This window comes from Saccostrea cucullata, unplaced genomic scaffold (assembly GCF_032062105.1).
Source record: "Saccostrea cucullata isolate Sc308-1 unplaced genomic scaffold, CSIRO_AGI_Scuc_v1 ctg7081, whole genome shotgun sequence".
NCBI classification, from domain to species: Eukaryota; Metazoa; Mollusca; class Bivalvia; order Ostreida; family Ostreidae; genus Saccostrea; species Saccostrea cuccullata.
In genome coordinates this window covers 11,038-33,283 of record NW_026928313.1, presented here as the reverse complement: position 1 = coordinate 33,283, position 22,246 = coordinate 11,038, and the positions used below count along the sequence as shown (strand labels likewise).

The window sequence follows — 22,246 nt, the reverse complement described above, 5'->3', positions numbered from 1 at the left end:
TAACCAATCATACATTAAACCATACACATTAAGTCAATATAAATACATTGCTCAACATATATACAGTATTTTTTTTTTAGCTAATTGTATTTTTTGCCTGGTGCTGAATTCAACATATTCAAAATGGGTGCATTTTATATGTTACATGCTTGCATGTTTACTAAATATCATTATTAGTACTTCAAACCATGCAAAAATGTTTAGTATGAAACTTTCATTTACATGTGTAATAATGATTGAACTAGGAACATTTCAAAGATTCCCATTTGTAAACATAAAAGGATGAGAGAATCTTTGCAATGGTTGTTTGCTACAACTACAGCATTAATTAAACTGCTGAAATTATTGCAATTGCTTTAAAAGTCTAACTAAGAAATTTTCAACTTCAATGCAATGGCATGCTGAAACTTTTGTGTACCTTCCTCTAATATCTGAGTACAAGAAAGATGCTCTCTTTCTTTTCTGAAATGTAATTGAGTTTTTAAACAAAGACAACGTTTTTGGTGTACTCCCTCATTTTATCAGACCATTTCGTATCTGTCCCTATAACTATAATTATCTAATTTAAGCATTTAATCTTCACGGTGAAACAGTAAATGCTCATTAATTAATGACAAAGACATACAAGCACACATACAGATACAGTATTCATACATATTTTTAAGTTCCACAGGAATAGAAGTTAAACATATTCTTGATCAATGACAACAAAAAAGGCTGTTATTTAATTTTTGATTTTATATACCCAAATTCGATAAAATATCATTACCTTTTGGGGGTCTTTCCTCAAATTATATTCTCCAGAGATCTAAAATAATTTATCATGACAAAATAATTCAGATATTTAATTGTGATTTGATTTTCAAAGTGCATGTATATATGACAGAAAGAAATCATTTTCTTAAGTATATCTTTCATAGTCAATTAACCATTTCCATATAACTTGAAATTTAACACAATAAAGCTACATGACTGCAAATAAATCTAAACAATGATTTTGTTGAACTTATACAACTGTTCATTTTTGTTCCCCATTCCTATTCAGGAGGTAACTATTTCAACAAATTCAAATCTACACATTAAAATAATGAAGTTTTATTTTCACTGAGTATTTCTCTTTTCTATAGCTCTATTCTCTTTATCATGATCATCTTAAGAGGAAGTGGCCCAACTTTTGATCAGACAATCTCCAATGACAAAATTAACCCAATGATGCTTATATTGTGGAACATTTGGTTTAAAATAAGCCTAAGTAAAGTTATTGAGATGTCAAAAAAGTGAACAAACAGATGGACACAACAATATGTGATTAGACAGCTCAATTATAGTTTTAAGCTCAAGTTGACTAAAAACATGTTTCTTTTACCTCTTTGACCTCTTGAATAGGATCACTGTCTAAAGCTGAATGCAAGTGACATACACAGGTTCTGTGAAAGAACTTTGGCTCAATACATTGCTCACATCGAACCTTAATGTAAAGAAATATATTCATTTTGTAATCAAAATGTTTTAATAATATTTGATAATATGCTGTTGAACAAATACAATCAACACTGAAAAAATTGACTACACAGTTAAATCTTCAAAATGCAGGAAATGTAGTACATGTACTAGCAAGCTATAAGACTTTGTATAGCAACTTATTTATTGAAAGACTAGTAATATTACCAATGGTCCCTTTAATGTTGATGCTTTTGTGAAACAATACCGGCAGTAGCAATCCAAATCATCTGTTGATTAACATGAAAGATAATAAAGTAATGAAAGAAATAATTAAAAAGTATCCAAAGTTTAAAATTTAATTTAAAAAGTTATTAGTACAGATATCATTTATAAATACATGTACAATATCTTATTCATAAGCAATTACTGTACCACTGTTTTTTAACAGGAGTTGCCCAATGTTTTTTCTCGCTTGCATCATTTCACTCTTTTGGATATTAATATCCAAATCATCATCTTGAAGCAAACACTCTAAAAACTACAAATGAAATAAAATGTTTTCATTTCAAATAGAAATTTGAAAATAAAAGGTATTTTCCACAGAATTTAATTTGGCTCTTATCTGTACTGAAATACGAAACTTGTAAAAGCTAGAATATGAATAAATAAAATAAGAAAATCACATTACTTGAATATTCTAAAACCTTGGTACCTTACTTAATTTAACTTACATTTGAAAATGTCTTAATGTTTTTGATTGTATAAAATTATAACTATAATTTCATTGCTTTTATTTCACTATTTTGAAGAATCCTTATATGCATCAACCAAAAAAGCATGGTTAAAAACTTATCTTGGGATGAACCTTTAATCTTAACTTTTAAAGTGACATAAAACTAACATAAAGTATTTGCTACTACCTTCAAGACTATCACTCCACAGGATGTAGAATCCCTCTGACGTGGATGTTTTTTAGCATGGACATACCACTCAGTGGTGGATTCCTCGATGCCCAAATTTTCTCTACCGAATAAAAATTCTCTGAAATATTTAAAATAAGGACATAATGATAAATAGAATATTACAGACTGACCAATATTTTAAAAATATAATATGATATATAGACTTACTTCCACTTCTCTTCAATTTGTCCTAGCCTGTTGTATGACTCTCCTAATGGGTTGATGTAATACAACAATTTATTCTGAGGTTCCACGTACTGAAAATATTTTTGCTTTAAAATAATTATTATACTACAATTGTAGAATGATGTACAAGTTTTTAATATAGAAAGCTTATACTCCCCATTCAGAAACTTGCGTAATAATGTTGTGCATAATCACCTTTATGGTTTATGAAAATTTTCACGCAAGCCACTCAATTGATGACATCATAAATCAAAAAATTCGACAGTTATATTCCTTAAATATTAGGATTCTAATCATTAATTCTTAAATAACATTAAATGCTTACAATGAGGCTCCAGTGGCATGAACCTTCATTTAGTGCACCACAAATAATATCAAATTCATCCAACTTGGGCACCTATTAAATAAACAAAAAATCAATGTTATATTCACTTATTTAACTCCACCTTTATAGAAGATAAATAATGATAATAAATCTAATGATTCATTTAAATGTCTTAATTATTACAGCTGTCCTATATTTATAAAGTCACCAAAGACATCAAGATGCCAACAGTGACTTCTTTCCATAATATTGTAAACAATTAATTCTTTTAGCTAGTGCAAGGTGTATTTAATAAATGTAATCAGACAGCTTAAATTGATATCTTACCTCTGTATTAAGGAAGCCATGCAACTCTCCATTCCCTTGAAATATTGCCGTCATTATAGGGCACTTGACATGATACACCCTCTTGTTCTATAATACATTGTACACATTTGAAATTAAACATTCAAAATTTAGTGAATCATCTGATGTCATATTGTATCAGCACTAATATAATTACCGGTATAGTGCATTTAATAAACAAAATTGCCATTAATTTATATGATAACTGTCAGAAAATTAATGCACAGATTGCAGTACCAGGTATTTAGGGAATATATATCTTTTACTTTGGTATTTGCAACCTTTTCAATGCTGATTTAGCAGTCGCAAACTGAGTTTATCAGCAAGCACACAAAAAATATGCCCCTATAAAAATATAAATATTGGAATAAATAAAGATGAATTAAAAAAGATACCTCATGAGAAGAAGTCAGCAGATATATGTAAACATCAATGATCTGAAAAAAATCATTAAAATTTTTAAAAATTTTCTTTTGAACTTGATTTAATTTCTTCTGCACCCTGGGTCCTTCCCACTGCATTTTTTAATGTGCCTATTTGCAATTGTGTTATGGTAACCTATAACTTGACAAAAAGACCTAAAAAAATATATATATATATCCAAACAATGTCATAATTAATTAAATAAGAACATCCAATGTTTTATTTTTTACCATTAAAAGAAAAGTAAACAGATTGCCATGAATTTTACAATGTCTCAACGTAATGGCCAGATACAAATTTTTTTTTATACTCAAGGTTATCATTTTTCTTTTAAATTTCTTCCCAAGATTTTCTTATCCAATAAAACAAGTTTTATTCTATTTTAAATACCCGGTAAATGTCCAGTCAATATCAATATCTTTTGAAATTAACCAGTGTTGCTGGAAATTTTATTTAAAAAATCTCTATGCCTACCTTAACCCATTAATTTCTAAAATCAGAAGTAGAAATAGGGCAATAAAGAAAGGCATTATTGGTTAAAAGTCAGAAAAAGATTCATACCTCGTCCGGAAGCATTGTTTTCAAACAATGAAAAGAAATGTCACTCAATTTGTGGTGACCAATTTTACAACACAGGTGTCCAACTGGCTTTTTTGCCCACAAGCTCTCAACTGTTGGAAGCAAAAAAAGCAAAGAGCACCTAAGAATTAATCTAAAAACTTCAGTCTATAAAAGTTAAAACAACTAAAAATACAAATTAACTATTTGAACTACCCGACTCATATGGAAGAAGTTAAAAATATACACTTTCAAAAACATTTTTTTTTTAATCAGCCATATTTCATTAGAAGCAAACAAATGGATCTAACATTCAGAAGAAAAATTCAACAAAGAAAAAAATGAATTTCCCTTTGATAACACACCTGCATTTTCACTCTTCAAGCTCTGCAAACATTTATTTTCTCCAACTTTCACACTGTCCTTTGAAGTCTCCAAATTTTTTTCTACCTGCTATTGATTTAATAATTAGGAAAAACCACCAATTTTACTTAATAGACATTCAATAATTGATTTAAATTAGTAAAATGTCAAATACATACTGGAGTATTAATCAAGCACATCCTGCAAATCAGAGATTTTTTGGATATGTTCTCAAATCCAATGCAGTCATCGGTCCTGTGGAATGTCCTTGCACACTTTTCACATGCGATCTGAAGAAAAAAATTAGGTTCATGCAAGAGTTCATGAGTAGCATTACATAAATATCTTATTTCATTGTCACATACATACCCATTTTTCCTGACAAGTAGTAAATCCACAAGAAGGACAGAAATCTGTTTGATAACCTTGAAAAAAAAATGTTTTAGACTGTAGTTTTTCTCGTTAAGGAAGAAAAGGTAAAATAATGTAATATTGTACGCGTTCATAAACTTACTAATATAAAGTTAACAAAGTTTAAAAGAAAGCAGTTACATGTCAATGCAGGTTTTCTTTGGTACATTTTTTAATAATAAAACATTCTATTAACTACCCTGCAATTATTTCTTTGGTGCCCATACTGAGTTACTGACTATTTCATTATTCTAATATTAATTGATAATATATACGATTAATGATATAAATAATAATTATCTCATTATTGATTGGACTACGTGCAAGTCCATGTATTTCTATTTCTCTAACATTACATATTCAGTGGGGGGGGGGGGGGGGGGGGGGGGGGGGTTTGAAAAATATTTTAATTTAAAATTCATGTTTGGCTAAATTTTTTACTTGTATGGAAAGTTCCCTTTCTTACCACAAAATTTCATCAGAGCTAATGCAATTTTTTCCCTTGCACACTTTAGTTCAGATCTTGGTATGTTCATATTTAGTTCCTTGCTGAAATATCTTTCAGCAAACTGAAAATGATTGGTCATTACATCATTACATCATGAGTTAATTGACTTGTAAACTTAAACAGCCACAGAAAGTTATTGAAAAGTTCATTTTCAAAATAAATAAAACAAATTGATTTTAAAATTATCTAATATACAAACATTATCTTCATGGATGTAATAATAGTAAGAACATTAAAACACACCATTAGGCAGTAAACTCCACAGTTGTAGCTGTCTTTCTGTTTGGAATGATCTGTTGTCTGTACAACCCAGTCTTTGATTTCCAGCTCATTGTACACTAACATCCTCTCATTTATGTACAAACTGAAGAATATATTTTTTTTAATTATACACCAAATTAAGCAAATCATTGAAGACCTCAAAACCAATTTTGAATATTAATGAAAACTTTTTGTCATTGAAAAATGATTAACCCCACATGCATAATTTTATAAATCTCAATGTAATGTTATGTGTATCATCATGCTTACAATTTCTATATGGAGTTGCAGCACAGAATCAATACAAAATTCATACAAATTCAAAGCCAAGCATGCATACAAAATTGTCCTTGTTATGTATTATTGCATGTTATGCTTTGATCATCCTGTTTGATAAAAAAGAAAAAAAATGTACAACTGATCAGAATCATACATCAATTATGTACCTTATATTTTACAAAACAATAAATGTTTTTGAAACAGAGAGTCATATTCAGTACTTTATTACTTTCCAAAATAATATACTTGTCAGTTCATATACATGCAAAAATGCATATCATCAATTAAAAAAAAATATTAAATATCCAGAAAGAGTATTTATCCATCACTACTAGTTAGCAATCCATAAATAAATCATGCTCATTCTGACTCTTTTAACAGCTTACCACCAGTTTCTTTGAATTTCTTCAATCTGTATTCTCCTCTCCGACATTGGATTGAAATAATTAACAATGCCCTCTCCCGGATTTATTATCTATTAAAATATATTTCAAACTTTATAGTATGTTTGTTTTGGAATGCTATAAATTATTGCTTTTTTCTTCCATTGAACTATATCGTTTTAAAAATAATTTCAGAAAAATTGAGAATATATATACTGCAAGTGTCCAATGTTGGTTTTGGCAAACAGCTCCAAGTATTGCGGAATATCCATAGAGTTTCAACTGTAAAGTGGAACAGTGTAATACAGTGTATTTTAAATTCATGATAGTTTCAAACATGGAACAAAGAATTTACAGAATAGGTGAACTTATGCATGCTTTTCACAATTAAGTTTTTGTAGATTGCAACCTTTCGACGGCAATTTCTCACAGAGAAGGTTCCACTCATTATTTGGGTCATCATCTGTGAGGAATACATGGTAACTTTGTGACCTTTCTCAATTTCCTTTTGAACAATCAAGGATAAATAAGCATCGATAACCTGCAATTACATTTGTTTATAATCAATCTCTAATTCATCTAAATTTGAATGAAATTTGTGCAAGAATTTCTGTTCACTCAAATCCCAGAAAATCATAACAATTGTAAATGCTAAAGAGAAATATTCACCTGATCTGTCAACCAGTTTATGCCATCAAGAGATCTTAAATCATGGTCTGTGACATAAAAATTGGACACTTTTCCAAAGATGTAACCAGAACCATTTTCCAGGCCCCAAACTTTCTTCAACTCCTTCAATGCTGTAAAATTATTAAAAAATCATAATATGTTAATCATAACCACTGCATGTTTCTTTATATGCTTTTGAATAACTTATTATTAAAATGTATTTATACCTTTACTATTGTCCATTGTCGACACCTTTCCCCTTCTGCTCTCTTCCTGTACATAATCAGGAAATCGAACAATCTTTTTTTCTTTTTGGTTACACTCATTCAATGTTTTCTTCAAGATTCCCTTCACAGCTTGAATGAGAACAATGCAACTGATAATATTGGGGTTTATATTTTTATTATATACATTACTTGTCTCATGAAAACTTTGAAAAAAAAACTTGATCTGTCATGTATTGTAATAATTGTGGTTAAAATCAGAGTGAATAATTTTTCATATTAAAATATCTGATTTTAATGATCATGTACCTGGAACTTGCAAATATATATCATCATCCTCAATTGTGATGACTTCCTCAGTTACACTGCTTTCTAAAGAAGAAAAAAAAATACAGGCATCTAAAGAAAAGGAAGCAAATGCTTGGCCCGTGTACATTGGACAATTAATTATTCACTGATGTCAAGTTTTCCTGCTTTTGTTTACCGGGTAATCAGAGTTTATTCACAAATTTAAATCTGTCAAGTTTTACATTGGTTTATTGAATCTTTTGTATATATGGCTACATATTAAATGAACAGAATCTTACAAAATGAAATGATTTCTTATTTTCGACCTACCATTACTTTCTGTTATGAGGTCATCTACTCCCTTTGAAGAATGATGGTACCTCATTCTTTCTGCTGAAAGGCCATGTCTGCCAACCCCTTTCTTCTTCCTCTTCGATAGAGACAACCTTCTGATGTTTGATGGCCTTGTTGCTATGTATGTCATCTTCTTATCTGGGTTGTCCAAAATAAATTCTGATGAGGTGGTTTTCTGAGGAAAGTTACTTCTCAGCATCTCTACATTTTGCTGTAAATTTTGATAAACTACTTGCAATATTTGAATATCCTTGCAGTTGTATGCATGATCTTTAATAACTTGGCAAAGACTACTTATGTTTGAGTGGACTTTTGCAAGTCTAGCCTTACTGGGCAAGCCAATATCATGGATCTGAGACTTTTCATCTTTGGTGATTTCAGTTTCATTTTGGTCATCTAAGAAACTGATTTCCTTTTCATGGTCATGTTCATGGGCTGGGAAGGAGTTGTATTCCAAAAGAACATCTGTATCTAGTGTAAGGAAGGGGTTACTTCTGTATTCTTCTGGAAGTTGTTCCCAATTCCACCCATTCACCTGTCTAAATATTGCACAGAAGTGCTTGCAAACCAAATGGTGCCTTGCCCAGTCATCGCAATCACATGATGGTACAGGGAACTCCTCCGAGAAGAAGTTCACACTATAAACCTGTGAACTTCCAGGGGATTGACTTCTCACAAGAAAGTGACCATCTCCTATATGATCAATGTCATCTGGTGGTATATTGGCTGATTCTTCCCATCTTGTGACACAGTGTTTTACTACATTTTTTGGCCTGTTTCTCAAAAAGTCTGGAACATTGGCACTATATGTCTTTGCCTCTTCTGCTGCTGTCAAATTTTGTCTTATGTACCTTAAATAATATTCTAAATTGTCAATGCTCTAAGCTACAGCTGTATGTGTAAACCAGTTTAACAGTTAGCTTAAGGACGTTCGATCCTGAGATTTTGAGCGTATTTTGGTCAGGTCCTTTATTTATAACATTCTGCATCATTTTTAATTTCTAACATTAAATCTGAATTCTACGATGCAAATTTAACTATATTTAATGAGAAAACCGCGATTAAATTCCATTCAAGTAGAATTACGCTAGGGACTATATTTTGTGGCGGAAGGTTTTTTAGACGAAAATGGTCAGTTTTTCCATTTTGAACTATAATAGTACTGTTAATTTTGGATTCTTATTTTACCATCCATGTTGCACACAAAGATGTTTTTTGCAGTGAAATGTATTATACTGGTTCTGAAATATCTATTAAATTATTTCTTATGAATTCTATTAACAAAGTGTGACAAATATAGTAATATATTCTGAAAATCCGGGAAAAAATTGAGCCAATTTTAACGTAAAATTGACACTTTCTTAGTAATATCTAAAAATTTACAACATATACCCCCACTTTTGATGTCCTTTTCTATACATTCAAGATAAATTTGACCTATTTGCTTAAAATCAGAAAAAGTTTAAGACTTTAAAATAATTTTCTTGCTTATTGAATTTTCAATGCCAGAAAAATCACTTTTTATTAGTGCAGAAAGGTCAAATAATTGATTATGCGAAGCAATTTAAATACTTTTCCTTAGTCACAATTTTTAAGTGTCTTTTTCTAAACAAACTTAGAGTTCATTTTATTTCATGCTGTAATCGGATAAAAATATTGGAGGGAAAACGTCCAAAATTTAATTTTTAATCAAGACACAAATTTCAGTGCAAAGAGGTCATATTAAATGTACTGTAGCGCCAAAAAGAAGCGTATTGACCCCCATTTTTTGATTTGAATTTTAATTTAGCTATGTATGTAGAAACTAAAAATATACTTGGCAAAAAAAGTTTAAGACTTTAAATATCAGGATCGAACGTCGTTAAAGAGCATCATAAACATTCACTCAGATAATTATTGAAATTTAAAGCTAATTTAAATTTACAAATTGTAAAGTTTACAAACCGATTCCATTAATTATTTAAAATGGTTTGCATTACAACAAAAATTTGTTTTTCGATAATTTTATACTACAACAAATATATTTGTAATATACACTAGGACCAACCTTTGGTAAGCATCGGGAAAAAATCATTCCAGAGTACAGTGAGAAGGTGGCAGAGGGATTTAGCTTTCTTGGTGTCCAGATACTCATATTTTAAAGATTTATTCTGTCTTTCTACGCCATTGTTTGTATTTACAGATGTATTGAACCTTTTTTGGCGAAATGCTTGAACCCATCGCTAAAATGAAAAATTATAAATTATGTGGCATGATTTTTTTAGAGTAAAAAGTAAACAAGCTAAAAATATCTTGTGTTTTTCAATATGAAATAAGTACAATGTACTGTGAAATCACAATTCTGTTTTTGTGGAAGGGGTATAAATTTTTGTTGTTTTCAAGGTATGGAAGAACTCATGAATTTATGACCACCATGAAATGTAAAATATCACATGCATTACTGATTAACATTTTCAAACACAAAATCAAATCAAAGCAAACCAATATTTTTTCCCCAAACCTTGAAAATCTAACCCCCCAAAATATATCAGATTTTACAGTTTATTTAATATCCATAACCTTGTGTTTGTTCAGCCACCTGCTTTCAAACCATCTTCTAAATCTGGTGTTGTCCTCCCAAAACTTACTTTCCTGTACAAAATTCATCAAAAAAATCTGTTCATTTATGTCATTAGTTTATGTTGGTGAATTAAAGTTTATTTTAATCTGAAAATATTTAGCATCATTGCAGTAAGTTTAAACACTGCAAGTACTAAACTTGGTTACAAATACAGGTTTAAATGTTTACTTGTATACATGTACACAAATAAAGAAATTTAAATATATAGAATTGAATATGAATTATTTCTTCAATTATTTAATTACTTTTTTCTCTTTCTTTAAAAATATACCTGTAATTTGGACTTTGTTACTTCAAACTCTTCTTCAGTTTTTGATCTTGCAATGGATCGTAGCAAGCTTAAAATTTCAGATTTGTCCTTTCCAACATCATTGTGGGAAGCTTTCAACCAGCGTTCCCATGCTTGTTCACGATGGAAATCGCATAAATACACTAATGCCTCTAAAAATTTCATATCTAAATTATTCACTTGTTTGGAACATATGTGACAGATGTCAGATGATCACATTAAAACATATATGACTTTATTCTATAGAAAACAAAATACTTCTATCATTTTCATAAAGCAAAACCAGAATTCACATTCTTTTAGATAAAATGGTAATGATTGAAAAAACCAACCTGGAAACACAGATTCAATTGAATTTATTTCCTCTTCAGCATAATCGCACATGAAATATGCTGGTTCCCAATCAGGATTCCAAGCTTTGATGATAGATAAGGCTTCCTGGATTGAAAAAGTGTCCTCTGTTTCCAGAATAAATGTTGCAACAGTCATGTAATTGACATTAGTTGGAACACATAGGAAGTACAATGGCAGGGAATACTTGGTGGTACGATAGGTAGCATCCAGTAGACAAATCTCGTTGCCATACCTCTTTAGAAGCTGTCTCTGCCAAGGAGTCTGATGAACATATAAAAACTTGTGGACAGCCATGTTTTGTCGATCATTCCTTACCATGAAGTCTTCATCAAGAAACACATTCTCATCAGGAACATCAATATCAAGATCTGTACATATGTAAAATAAATATTAATATTTCTGTATGTTATTTATAGATCATCTTCCAACTTAGAATTAGAACTGTCCAAAAGGGACAAATACCCCCTGCTGACTTCAGAGAAGGTGTCAAATCACATACATTTTTTAATATATGTGCTGTGACATTTAGATTACAAATACATGTACAATTGCTATTTATATCTTTTTTGTGAAACTAAGGTGCATCCTAGTAAAAAGAAAGGTAAAACTTTAAATTTGCACCATAAATACATTATGCACTTTTCTTTCAGTGACCTTGAACTTGCCTAAATGACCTTGGGACAAGGTAATGACACATCCTCAGGTCATATGAGCAATCTTTGTGAAAAATAAATTTATCCAGAAGAAAAATATGGACAGGAATGAAATATGTACATTTTTTTATTGACCTTGAAATTGCCAAAAATAACCTTGGTCAAGGTCAATACAAACCCTCAAGTAAAGAATGTAGTTCTAATGTTCCACCACAAAAAGCGACCATACATGTTTGCACAGACAGACAACAGGACAGGCAGACGAAGTGATACCTATATATAACCCCCCAAACTTTGTTTGCAGGGAATAACCCCCAAACTTTTTTTGCAGGGAGTTTAATAAATTAATAATTTGCCTTAAACATTTATCTACTGGGTAATACATTTGTCAATCTAACTTTCACTGGAAAATATACCTGGTTCCTGGTCTTTTTTGATTCTGATGTAGAATTTTTCACCCTTATGCAATGACCGTTGCTCTTCCACCATTTCAACTACCAATTTCTTATAGAATTAAATAAAAGGAAAGTTTGCATTCATGTCATACATATAGCGTTTTTTATTTATGAGAAAAAAATTCAAAAGCAAAATTTACATAACAAAAATCTTTCATTTCGTTAAACACTTAAGCCCCCAACCCACCCCCATCCCAAATAACTGGAATTTTTCAAAGTCAATGGCACATAATTCTGTAAAAAATGGCCAACACAACATCATGCCCAATACAGAACTGCCAGATATTCTGATGTTAAATCTGTGTATTAAATTTCCTGTCACTATGTGCATTAATAGGGCAACCTCTGCACAGAAAATGAACGGCAACAGACAACAGCAAAGCAAGATGCCCTCTTCTTTGAAGAGGGGCATCAAAAACAAATTTGCTCGTCAGTGTTTGATTTTACAGTTATCCAGTTATTCATTCAAAAATTATCTGCCAACTCAGTATTCATAGCCATGAATTAATACTGGCCGCAGAAAGGGTAAAAATAAAATATTTGAAAAAAAAATTATCTAGATTTTAATTAATAAGAATCATTATATTAATTAAAGCGGACTTAATCTGCAATTTGGTATAACTATACCTGGTCAACACGGCTATCTCTCAGTTTCAAAAACTGCGCTGCCATGTGATTGTAGATATCCTTGAGTGATGGCCAGAATCTTTTATTATGCTTTGGTGGAAGAGAAGCATTTGGAAAGATTGATTGTTTTAAAAATACCTCTAAAAGCAATTTCATTTTTAGGGTACTTGTCACTCCATGTTCAGAAACAACTTTCTTTATGTAATCTGATAGTCTTTTGTCCATTGGCTGGAGGATACAGGATGCCTGATAAATAAATGTATATTATTTTAAAAAGTATCGAAGTTATTCTGTTCACAATAAACTTTAAGAGGTTAAAAATCTCTGATAAGACTATAGCTCTACTGGTTTGTACTTATAACATTATGGAGGAGAAAAGTAGCACTCAGATTTGAAAACTTTAATAAGCAATACATAGGGTAATGATCCTTGATTATTCTCTTTTTGTAGCAATATCTATTGCAATCAGAAAATATGCCATGAAACTTTAATACCTTAAAAGTAGTTTATTTGTAAGGTAAGGTCCTGATAGTGTAGCAGAATTGAAAAGTAATACATGTACCATTAAAATTTTACTTATTTACCTCTCCTTTCAGATGGTTTCTATGATCTTTAACATCAGGAAACTGTACATAAAAACGATGTTCAATTTTCTCTGCTTGTGAATTCTTAAAGTCTTCTTTAAGAATCTTCACCAGTTTCTTCTGATGATAACGTGTATTTTCTTCACCAGACAGCTTTAAAACAAAATTGGGTCTTGTATAAATTAAATTTGTGTCAACAAACAACTTAGACAGTTTAAGTTTAAAATTATGTTGTATTATGCAATATCAAAAACATATGTACAAACAAATCACAAGTAATATACATATTAAACAAAATACTTTGCGAAAGGGCAAACCCAGCTATGCAAGATACATGAAGGCCTCAGAATCATGTGGCATACTAAAAGGTCCACTTGAGCAGAACAGTAAGGTGTGCTATTCTGCCAAGTGGTAGTAAGCTGCATATTCTGATGTGATCTCAGACTCCGTTTGATGTTTGAGGTGTCAAACAGTACTGCAGTACCCGGAAGTAGAGCTGAGAGAAGTCTGGTCATCTCAGTGGAGAGCCAGCTGGCATACTCCGTGACTCGTTGAGTATGATGAGTTGAGGCGTCAAACTGATATACTCGGGAGACTTGTAACGTTAGATTTAGCAAAGCAAATGACCTGACGGATGAAACAGTAGGGAGTCTGTTTCCTGTTTCCTGAATATATTTACAATTCACATGCATTGATACAATTTTCTGCAATCTATAATGCACATTAATACCTACTGAATAGCTTGAGAACTTCACAACATGACGAATCTTTATTCGAACAGGACATGCTTTCTTTTTGCTGTTCTGCACCAATCTACGCTTTCGTTTGTACATGTGGTCAGACTAAAGAAAAAGAGCTATGGTGATATAAATATTCAATGGATGGGTAATGTTCTTAAGGGGTGTATGTTGAACCATGAATGGAGTATGTTGAACAGTGAGTGGATTATGTTATTTAGTGCCTGGAGTATGTTGAACTGTGACTGGGTTATGTTGTTATGTGAAAGGAGTATGTTGAACCTGGACTGGGTTATGTTGTTTAGTGCCTGGAGTATGTCGAACCAGGACTGGGTTATGTTGTTTAGTGAATGGAGTATGTTGAACCGAGACTAGGTTATGTTGTTAAGTGAATGCAGTATAATGAACCAAGACTGGGTTATGTTGTTTAGTGCCTGGAGTGTGTTGAACTGTGACTGGGTTATGTTGTTAAGTGAATGAAGTATGTTGAACCAAGACTAGATTATGTTGTTTAGTGAATGTAGTATGTTGAACCTTGAATGGATTATGTTGTTAACTGAATGAAGTTTGTTAAACCAAGACTGAGTTACGTTTTTAGTGAATGTAGTATGTTTGACTGTGATGGGGTTATGCTATTCAGTGACTGGGTTATGTTGTTTAGTGACTGGGATTGGTTGTTTAGTGCCTAGAGTATGATGAACCAAGACTGAATTATGTTGTTTAGTGCCTAGAGTATGATGAACCAAGACTGGATTATGTTGTTTAGTGCCTAGAGTATGATGAACCAAGACTGGATTATGTTGTTTAGTGCCTAGAGTATGATGAACCAAGACTGGATTATGTTGTTTAGTGCCTAGAGTATGATGAACCAAGACTGGATTATGTTGTTTAGTGCCTAGAGTATGATGAACCAAGACTGAATTATGTTGTTTAGTGCCTAGAGTATGATGAACCAAGACTGGATTATGTTGTTTAGTGCCTAGAGTATGATGAACCAAGACTGAATTATGTTGTTTAGTGCCTAGAGTATGATGAACCAAGACTGGATTATGTTGTTTAGTGCCTGGAGTATGATGAACCAAGACTGGGTTAGGTTGTTTAGTGAATATAGTATGTTGAACCAAGACTGGATTATGTTGTTTAGTGCCTGGAGTATGATAAACCAAGACTGAATTATGTTGTTTAGTGCCTAGAGTATGATGAACCAAGACTGGATTATGTTGTTTAGTGCCTAGAGTATGATGAACCAAGACTGAATTATGTTGTTTAGTGCCTAGAGTATGATGAACCAAGACTGGATTATGTTGTTTAGTGCCTAGAGTATGATGAACCAAGACTGAATAATGTTGTTTAGTGCCTAGAGTATGATGAACCAAGACTGAATTATGTTGTTTAGTGCCTAGAGTATGATGAACCAAGACTGGATTATGTTGTTTAATGCCTGGAGTATGATGAACCAAGACTGGATTATGTTGTTTAGTGCCTGGAGTATGATGAACCAAGACTGGGTTAGGTTGTTTAGTGAATATAGTATGTTGAACCAAGACTGGATTATGTTGTTTAGTGCCTGGAGTATGTTGAACTGTGACTGAGTTAGGTTGTTTAGTGAATGTAGTATTTTGAACCATGACTGGATTATTTTGTTTAGTGAATGTAGTATGTTGAACCAAGACAGGATTATGCTGTTTAGTGCCTGGAGTATGATGAACCAAGACTGGATTATGTTGTTTAGTGCCTGGAGTATGATGGACCAAGACTGGATTATGTTGTTTAGTGCCCGGAGTATGATGAACCAAGACTGGATTATGTTGTTTAGTGCCTGGAGTATGATGAACTGTGACTGGGTTAGGTTGTTTAGTGAATGTAGTATGTTGAACCAAGACTGGATTATGTTGTTTAGTGCCAGGAGTATGTTGAACTGTGACTGGGTTAGGTTGTTTAGTGAATGTAGTATTTTGAACCAAGACTGGATTATTTTGTTAAGTGAATGTAGTATGTTGAACCAAGACAGGATTATGCTGTTTAGTGCCTGGAGTATGATGAACCAAGACTGGATTATGTTGTTTAGTGCCTGGAGTATGATGAACTGTGACTGGGTTAGGTTGTTTTGTGAATGTAGTATGTTGAACCAAGACTGGGTTATGTTGTTTAGTGCCAGGAGTATGTTGAACTGTGACTGGGTTAGGTTGTTTTGTGAATGTAGTATGATGAACCAAGACTGGGTTAGGTTGTTTAATGAATGTAGTATGTTGATCCAAGACAGGATTATGTTGTTTAGTGCCTGGAGTATGATGAACCAAGACTGGATTATGTTGTTTAGTGCCTGGAGTATGATGAACTGTGACTGGGTTAGGCTGTTTTGTGAATGTAGTATGTTGAACCAAGACTGGATTATGTTGTTTAGTGCCAGATGTATGTTGAACTGTGACTGGGTTAGGTTGTTTAGTGAATGTAGTATTTTGAACCAAGACTGGATTATTTTGTTAAGTGAATGTAGTATGTTGAACCAAGACTGGATTATGCTGTTTAGTGCCTGGAGTATGATGAACCAAGACTGGATTATGTTGTTTAGAGCCTGGAGTATGATGAACCAAGACTGGATTATGTTGTTTAGTGCCTGGAGTATGATAAACCAAGACTGGGTTAGGTTGTTTAATGAATGTAGTATGTTGATCCAAGACAGGATTATGTTGTTTAGTGCCTAGAGTATGATGAACCAAGACTGGATTATGTTGTTTAGTGCCTGGAGTATGATGAACCAAGACTGGGTTAGGTTGTTTAGTGAATATAGTATGTTGAACCAAGACTGGATTATGTTGTTTAGTGCCTGGAGTATGATAAACCAAGACTGAATTATGTTGTTTAGTGCCTAGAGTATGATGAACCAAGACTGGATTATGTTGTTTAGTGCTTAGAGTATGATGAACCAAGACTGAATTATGTTGTTTAGTGCCTAGAGTATGATGAACCAAGACTGGATTATGTTGTTTAGTGCCTAGAGTATGATGAACCAAGACTGAATAATGTTGTTTAGTGCCTAGAGTATGATGAACCAAGACTGAATTATGTTGTTTAGTGCCTAGAGTATGATGAACCAAGACTGGATTATGTTGTTTAATGCCTGGAGTATGATGAACCAAGACTGGATTATGTTGTTTAGTGCCTGGAGTATGATGAACCAAGACTGGGTTAGGTTGTTTAGTGAATATAGTATGTTGAACCAAGACTGGATTATGTTGTTTAGTGCCTGGAGTATGTTGAACTGTGACTGGGTTAGGTTGTTTAGTGAATGTAGTATTTTGAACCATGACTGGATTATTTTGTTTAGTGAATGTAGTATGTTGAACCAAGACAGGATTATGCTGTTTAGTGCCTGGAGTATGATGAACCAAGACTGGATTATGTTGTTTAGTGCCTGGAGTATGATGGACCAAGACTGGATTATGTTGTTTAGTGCCCGGAGTATGATGAACCAAGACTGGATTATGTTGTTTAGTGCCTGGAGTATGATGAACTGTGACTGGGTTAGGTTGTTTAGTGAATGTAGTATGTTGAACCAAGACTGGATTATGTTGTTTAGTGCCAGGAGTATGTTGAACTGTGACTGGGTTAGGTTGTTTAGTGAATGTAGTATTTTGAACCAAGACTGGATTATTTTGTTTAGTGAATGTAGTATGTTGAACCAAGACAGGATTATGCTGTTTAGTGCCTGGAGTATGATGAACCAAGACTGGATTATGTTGTTTAGTGCCTGGAGTATGATGAACTGTGACTGGGTTAGGTTGTTTTGTGAATGTAGTATGTTGAACCAAGACTGGGTTATGTTGTTTAGTGCCAGGAGTATGTTGAACTGTGACTGGGTTAGGTTGTTTTGTGAATGTAGTATGATGAACCAAGACTGGGTTAGGTTGTTTAATGAATGTAGTATGTTGATCCAAGACAGGATTATGTTGTTTAGTGCCTGGAGTATGATGAACCAAGACTGGATTATGTTGTTTAGTGCCTGGAGTATGATGAACTGTGACTGGGTTAGGCTGTTTTGTGAATGTAGTATGTTGAACCAAGACTGGATTATGTTGTTTAGTGCCAGGAGTATGTTGAACTGTGACTGGGTTAGGTTGTTTAGTGAATGTAGTATTTTGAACCAAGACTGGATTATTTTGTTAAGTGAATGTAGTATGTTGAACCAAGACTGGATTATGCTGTTTAGTGCCCGGAGTATGATGAACCAAGACTGGATTATGTTGTTTAGTGCCTGGAGTATGATGAACTGTGACTGGGTTAGGTTGTTTAGTGAATGTAGTATGTTGAACCAAGACTGGATTATGTTGTTTAGTGCCAGGAGTATGTTGAACTGTGACTGGGTTAGGTTGTTTAGTGAATGTAGTATTTTGAACCAAGACTGGATTATTTTGTTTAGTGAATGTAGTATGTTGAACCAAGACAGGATTATGCTGTTTAGTGCCTGGAGTATGATGAACCAAGACTGGATTATGTTGTTTAGTGCCTGGAGTATGATGAACTGTGACTGGGTTAGGTTGTTTTGTGAATGTAGTATGTTGAACCAAGACTGGGTTATGTTGTTTAGTGCCAGGAGTATGTTGAACTGTGACTGGGTTAGGTTGTTTTGTGAATGTAGTATGATGAACCAAGACTGGGTTAGGTTGTTTAATGAATGTAGTATGTTGATCCAAGACAGGATTATGTTGTTTAGTGCCTGGAGTATGATGAACCAAGACTGGATTATGTTGTTTAGTGCCTGGAGTATGATGAACTGTGACTGGGTTAGGCTGTTTTGTGAATGTAGTATGTTGAACCAAGACTGGATTATGCTGTTTAGTGCCTGGAGTATGATGAACCAAGACTGGATTATGTTGTTTAGTGCCTGGAGTATGATGAACTGTGACTGGGTTAGGTTGTTTTGTGAATGTAGTATGTTGAACCAAGACTGGGTTATGTTGTTTAGTGCCAGGAGTATGTTGAACTGTGACTGGGTTAGGTTGTTTTGTGAATGTAGTATGATGAACCAAGACTGGGTTAGGTTGTTTAATGAATGTAGTATGTTGATCCAAGACAGGATTATGTTGTTTAGTGCCTGGAGTATGATGAACCAAGACTGGATTATGTTGTTTAGTGCCTGGAGTATGATGAACTGTGACTGGGTTAGGCTGTTTTGTGAATGTAGTATGTTGAACCAAGACTGGATTATGTTGTTTAGTGCCAGGAGTATGTTGAACTGTGACTGGGTTAGGTTGTTTAGTGAATGTAGTATTTTGAACCAAGACTGGATTATTTTGTTAAGTGAATGTAGTATGTTGAACCAAGACTGGATTATGCTGTTTAGTGCCTGGAGTATGATGAACCAAGACTGGATTATGTTGTTTAGAGCCTAGAGTATGATGAACCAAGACTGGATTATGTTGTTTAGTGCCTGGAGTATGATAAACCAAGACTGGGTTAGGTTGTTTAATGAATGTAGTATGTTGATCCAAGACAGGATTATGTTGTTTAGTGCCTGGAGTATGATGAACCAAGACTGGATAATGTTGTTTAGTGCCTGGAGTATGATGAACTGTGACTGGGTTAGGTTGTTTTGTGAATGTAGTATGTTGAACCAAGACTGGATTATGTTGTTTAGTGCCAGGAGTATGTTGAACTGTGACTGGGTTAGGTTGTTTAGTGAATGTAGTATTTTGAACCAAGACTGGATTATTTTGTTTAGTGAATGTAGTATTTTGAACCAAGACTGGATTATGTTGTTTAGTGCCTGGAGTATAATGAACCAGGACTGGGTTATGTTGTTTAGTGCCTGGAGTATGTTGAACCTTGAATGGATTATGTTGTTAACTGAATGAAGTTTGTTAAACCAAGACTGAGTTATGTTTTTAGTGAATGTAGTATGTTTAACCATTACTGGATTATGCTATTCAGTGAATGGGTTATGTTGTTTAGTGACTGGATTATGTTGTTTAGTGCCTGGAGTATGATGAACCATGACTGGGTTATGTTGTTTAGTGCCTGGAGTATGTTGATCTGTGACTGGGTTAGGTTGTTTAGGGAATGTAGTATTTTGAGCCAAGACTGGATTATGTTTTTAGTGAATGTAGTGTGTTGATCTGTGATTGGGTTAGGTTGTTTAGTGAATGTAGTATGTTGAACCAAGACTGGGTTAGGTTGTTAACTGACTGGAGTATGTTGAACTGTGACTGGGTTATGCTATTCAGTGACTTGGTTATGTTGTTTAGTGAATGAAGGATGTTGAACCAGGAGTGGATTATGTTGTTTAGTGAATGGAGTATAATGAACCGAGACTGGGTTATGTTATTCAGGGACTGGAGGATGTTGAACCACGCCTCGGTTAGGTTGTTTAATGAATGTAGTATGTTGAACCAAGACTGGGTTATGTTGTTTAGTGAATGGAGTATGTTGAACCGAGACTGGGTTATGTTTTCTAGTGAATGTAGTATGTTGAACCATGACTGGATTATGCTATTCAGTGACTGGGTCATGTTGTTTAGTGACTAGAATAGGTTGTTTAGTGACTTGAGTATGTTGAACCATGACTTGGTTATGTTGTTTAGTATCTGTAGTATGTTGAACAGTGACTGGGTTATGTTGTTAAGTGAATGGAGTATGTTGAATAAATACTGGATTATTGTTTTTTAGTGAATGGAGTATGTTGAACCAAGACTGGATTATTGTTTTTTAGTGATTGGAGTATGTTGAACTGTGACTGGTTTAAAGTTTAAAGTAAAGTTTAATGAATGGACTTTTTTTCTGAAGTAGTAAATAAATTATGCATACTTACATCTTCTCTTGATTTCATTTTTTTCTTTTCGTTGTTCCTTTTGTCTCGGTCATATCCCTGATGACATTCAAGGACTCTTTTACCCATAATGATGAAAGGGATGGCATCATATTCTATTTGGGGTTCAGCATTTCCCTGTGTGTCCACAAATCTAATATGGGCGTTATCAATTCTTCCTACATCTATAGCAATTGCAAAAGAAATTTAAGTGTGTATAAAGTAAATAGATTTTTAAAATTGATAATCTAGAGGAGGGTGGGAGTAATTGGAACAACTATATCGAAAAACTTTCATAAACACATGTTCAACCTGCATATATATAGTTTCATTTTCCAAGCATACCTCATAGGATATAACCATTGCAGGTCAAACACCATCGTCGCAAGCCACGGGTTTTGTGTCCGTTTGTGGAAATAGAATGGACACAAAACCCGTGGCTTGCGACGATGGTCAAACACTGATTTTAAATGTAACCACCTGACGCCATATCCCTATGCTTCCCGTGAGCTAAAGTGTTTACTATTTCTAAAGTATTAAATAAAGCATAATTGGCATTGAATAATAAAATATAGCCACAAGCTCTCACCAACATCTTTTCCAAATTCTTTGGAACTTTTTATACATCGGAACCTGGACGAAGTTGCATAATCATACTCCTGTAACAACTTGTCCAATTTTGTGGAAGATGTCACAAACCCAGAGTGTGATGTTAATTCACCATCAAACAGGTCTTTCCAAGTGTCACTATGGATACGAAAAATAAAAATAATGAAAATTAAATATTTTTTAACACCCCTCCTTTTTTCAAAAAGTAATCAAAATGGGTACCATAGTACCCATATTTTCAAAAAAACTTTATCAAGATGTTAACATTTTTCCTCAATACCGCATATTCACTATATTATACTTCATACAAATTCATACCCTGTTTCTTCGTCTATTTCATGCATCTTCTGAGATGAAAGGATAACGGCATTCAAAAGAGATATGCATATCCCAACCTTTTCCACGTTGGATTTCCCGCCTCAATGTCACAAAAATAAATCGGGTTCGGTGTTCAAGAAAATTATACATGTGAAAACCAAACCGGAAATAACATTCCCGAAATCCAGGACTAGGTTATGTTATAAGTACGAT

General features: G+C 33.2%; 1 protein-coding gene across 1 annotated transcript; it reads right to left on the bottom strand.

The window, feature by feature from the left end:
* Positions 1 to 68: 68 nt before the first annotated feature.
* LOC134277165 (uncharacterized) lies at positions 69 to 22,229 on the bottom strand. Its single transcript, XM_062759448.1, has 34 exons — positions 22,034 to 22,229; positions 21,696 to 21,853; positions 21,110 to 21,291; positions 14,299 to 14,406; positions 13,565 to 13,717; positions 12,981 to 13,226; positions 12,315 to 12,402; positions 11,224 to 11,613; positions 10,874 to 11,043; positions 10,542 to 10,613; positions 10,030 to 10,204; positions 7,959 to 8,846; positions 7,650 to 7,712; positions 7,344 to 7,472; positions 7,117 to 7,247; positions 6,857 to 6,988; positions 6,664 to 6,729; positions 6,451 to 6,539; positions 5,768 to 5,888; positions 5,483 to 5,585; positions 4,975 to 5,030; positions 4,785 to 4,895; positions 4,608 to 4,695; positions 4,246 to 4,355; positions 3,657 to 3,698; positions 3,244 to 3,330; positions 2,917 to 2,988; positions 2,574 to 2,662; positions 2,364 to 2,484; positions 1,876 to 1,981; positions 1,669 to 1,730; positions 1,367 to 1,468; positions 770 to 808; positions 69 to 462 (listed from the first exon to the last, which is right to left on the bottom strand). The coding sequence occupies exons 1-34, from the start codon at positions 22,057 to 22,059 to the stop codon at positions 343 to 345; spliced, it is 4,695 nt and encodes a 1,564-aa protein (XP_062615432.1). The 5' UTR covers positions 22,060 to 22,229; the 3' UTR covers positions 69 to 342.
* Positions 22,230 to 22,246: the final 17 nt, after the last annotated feature.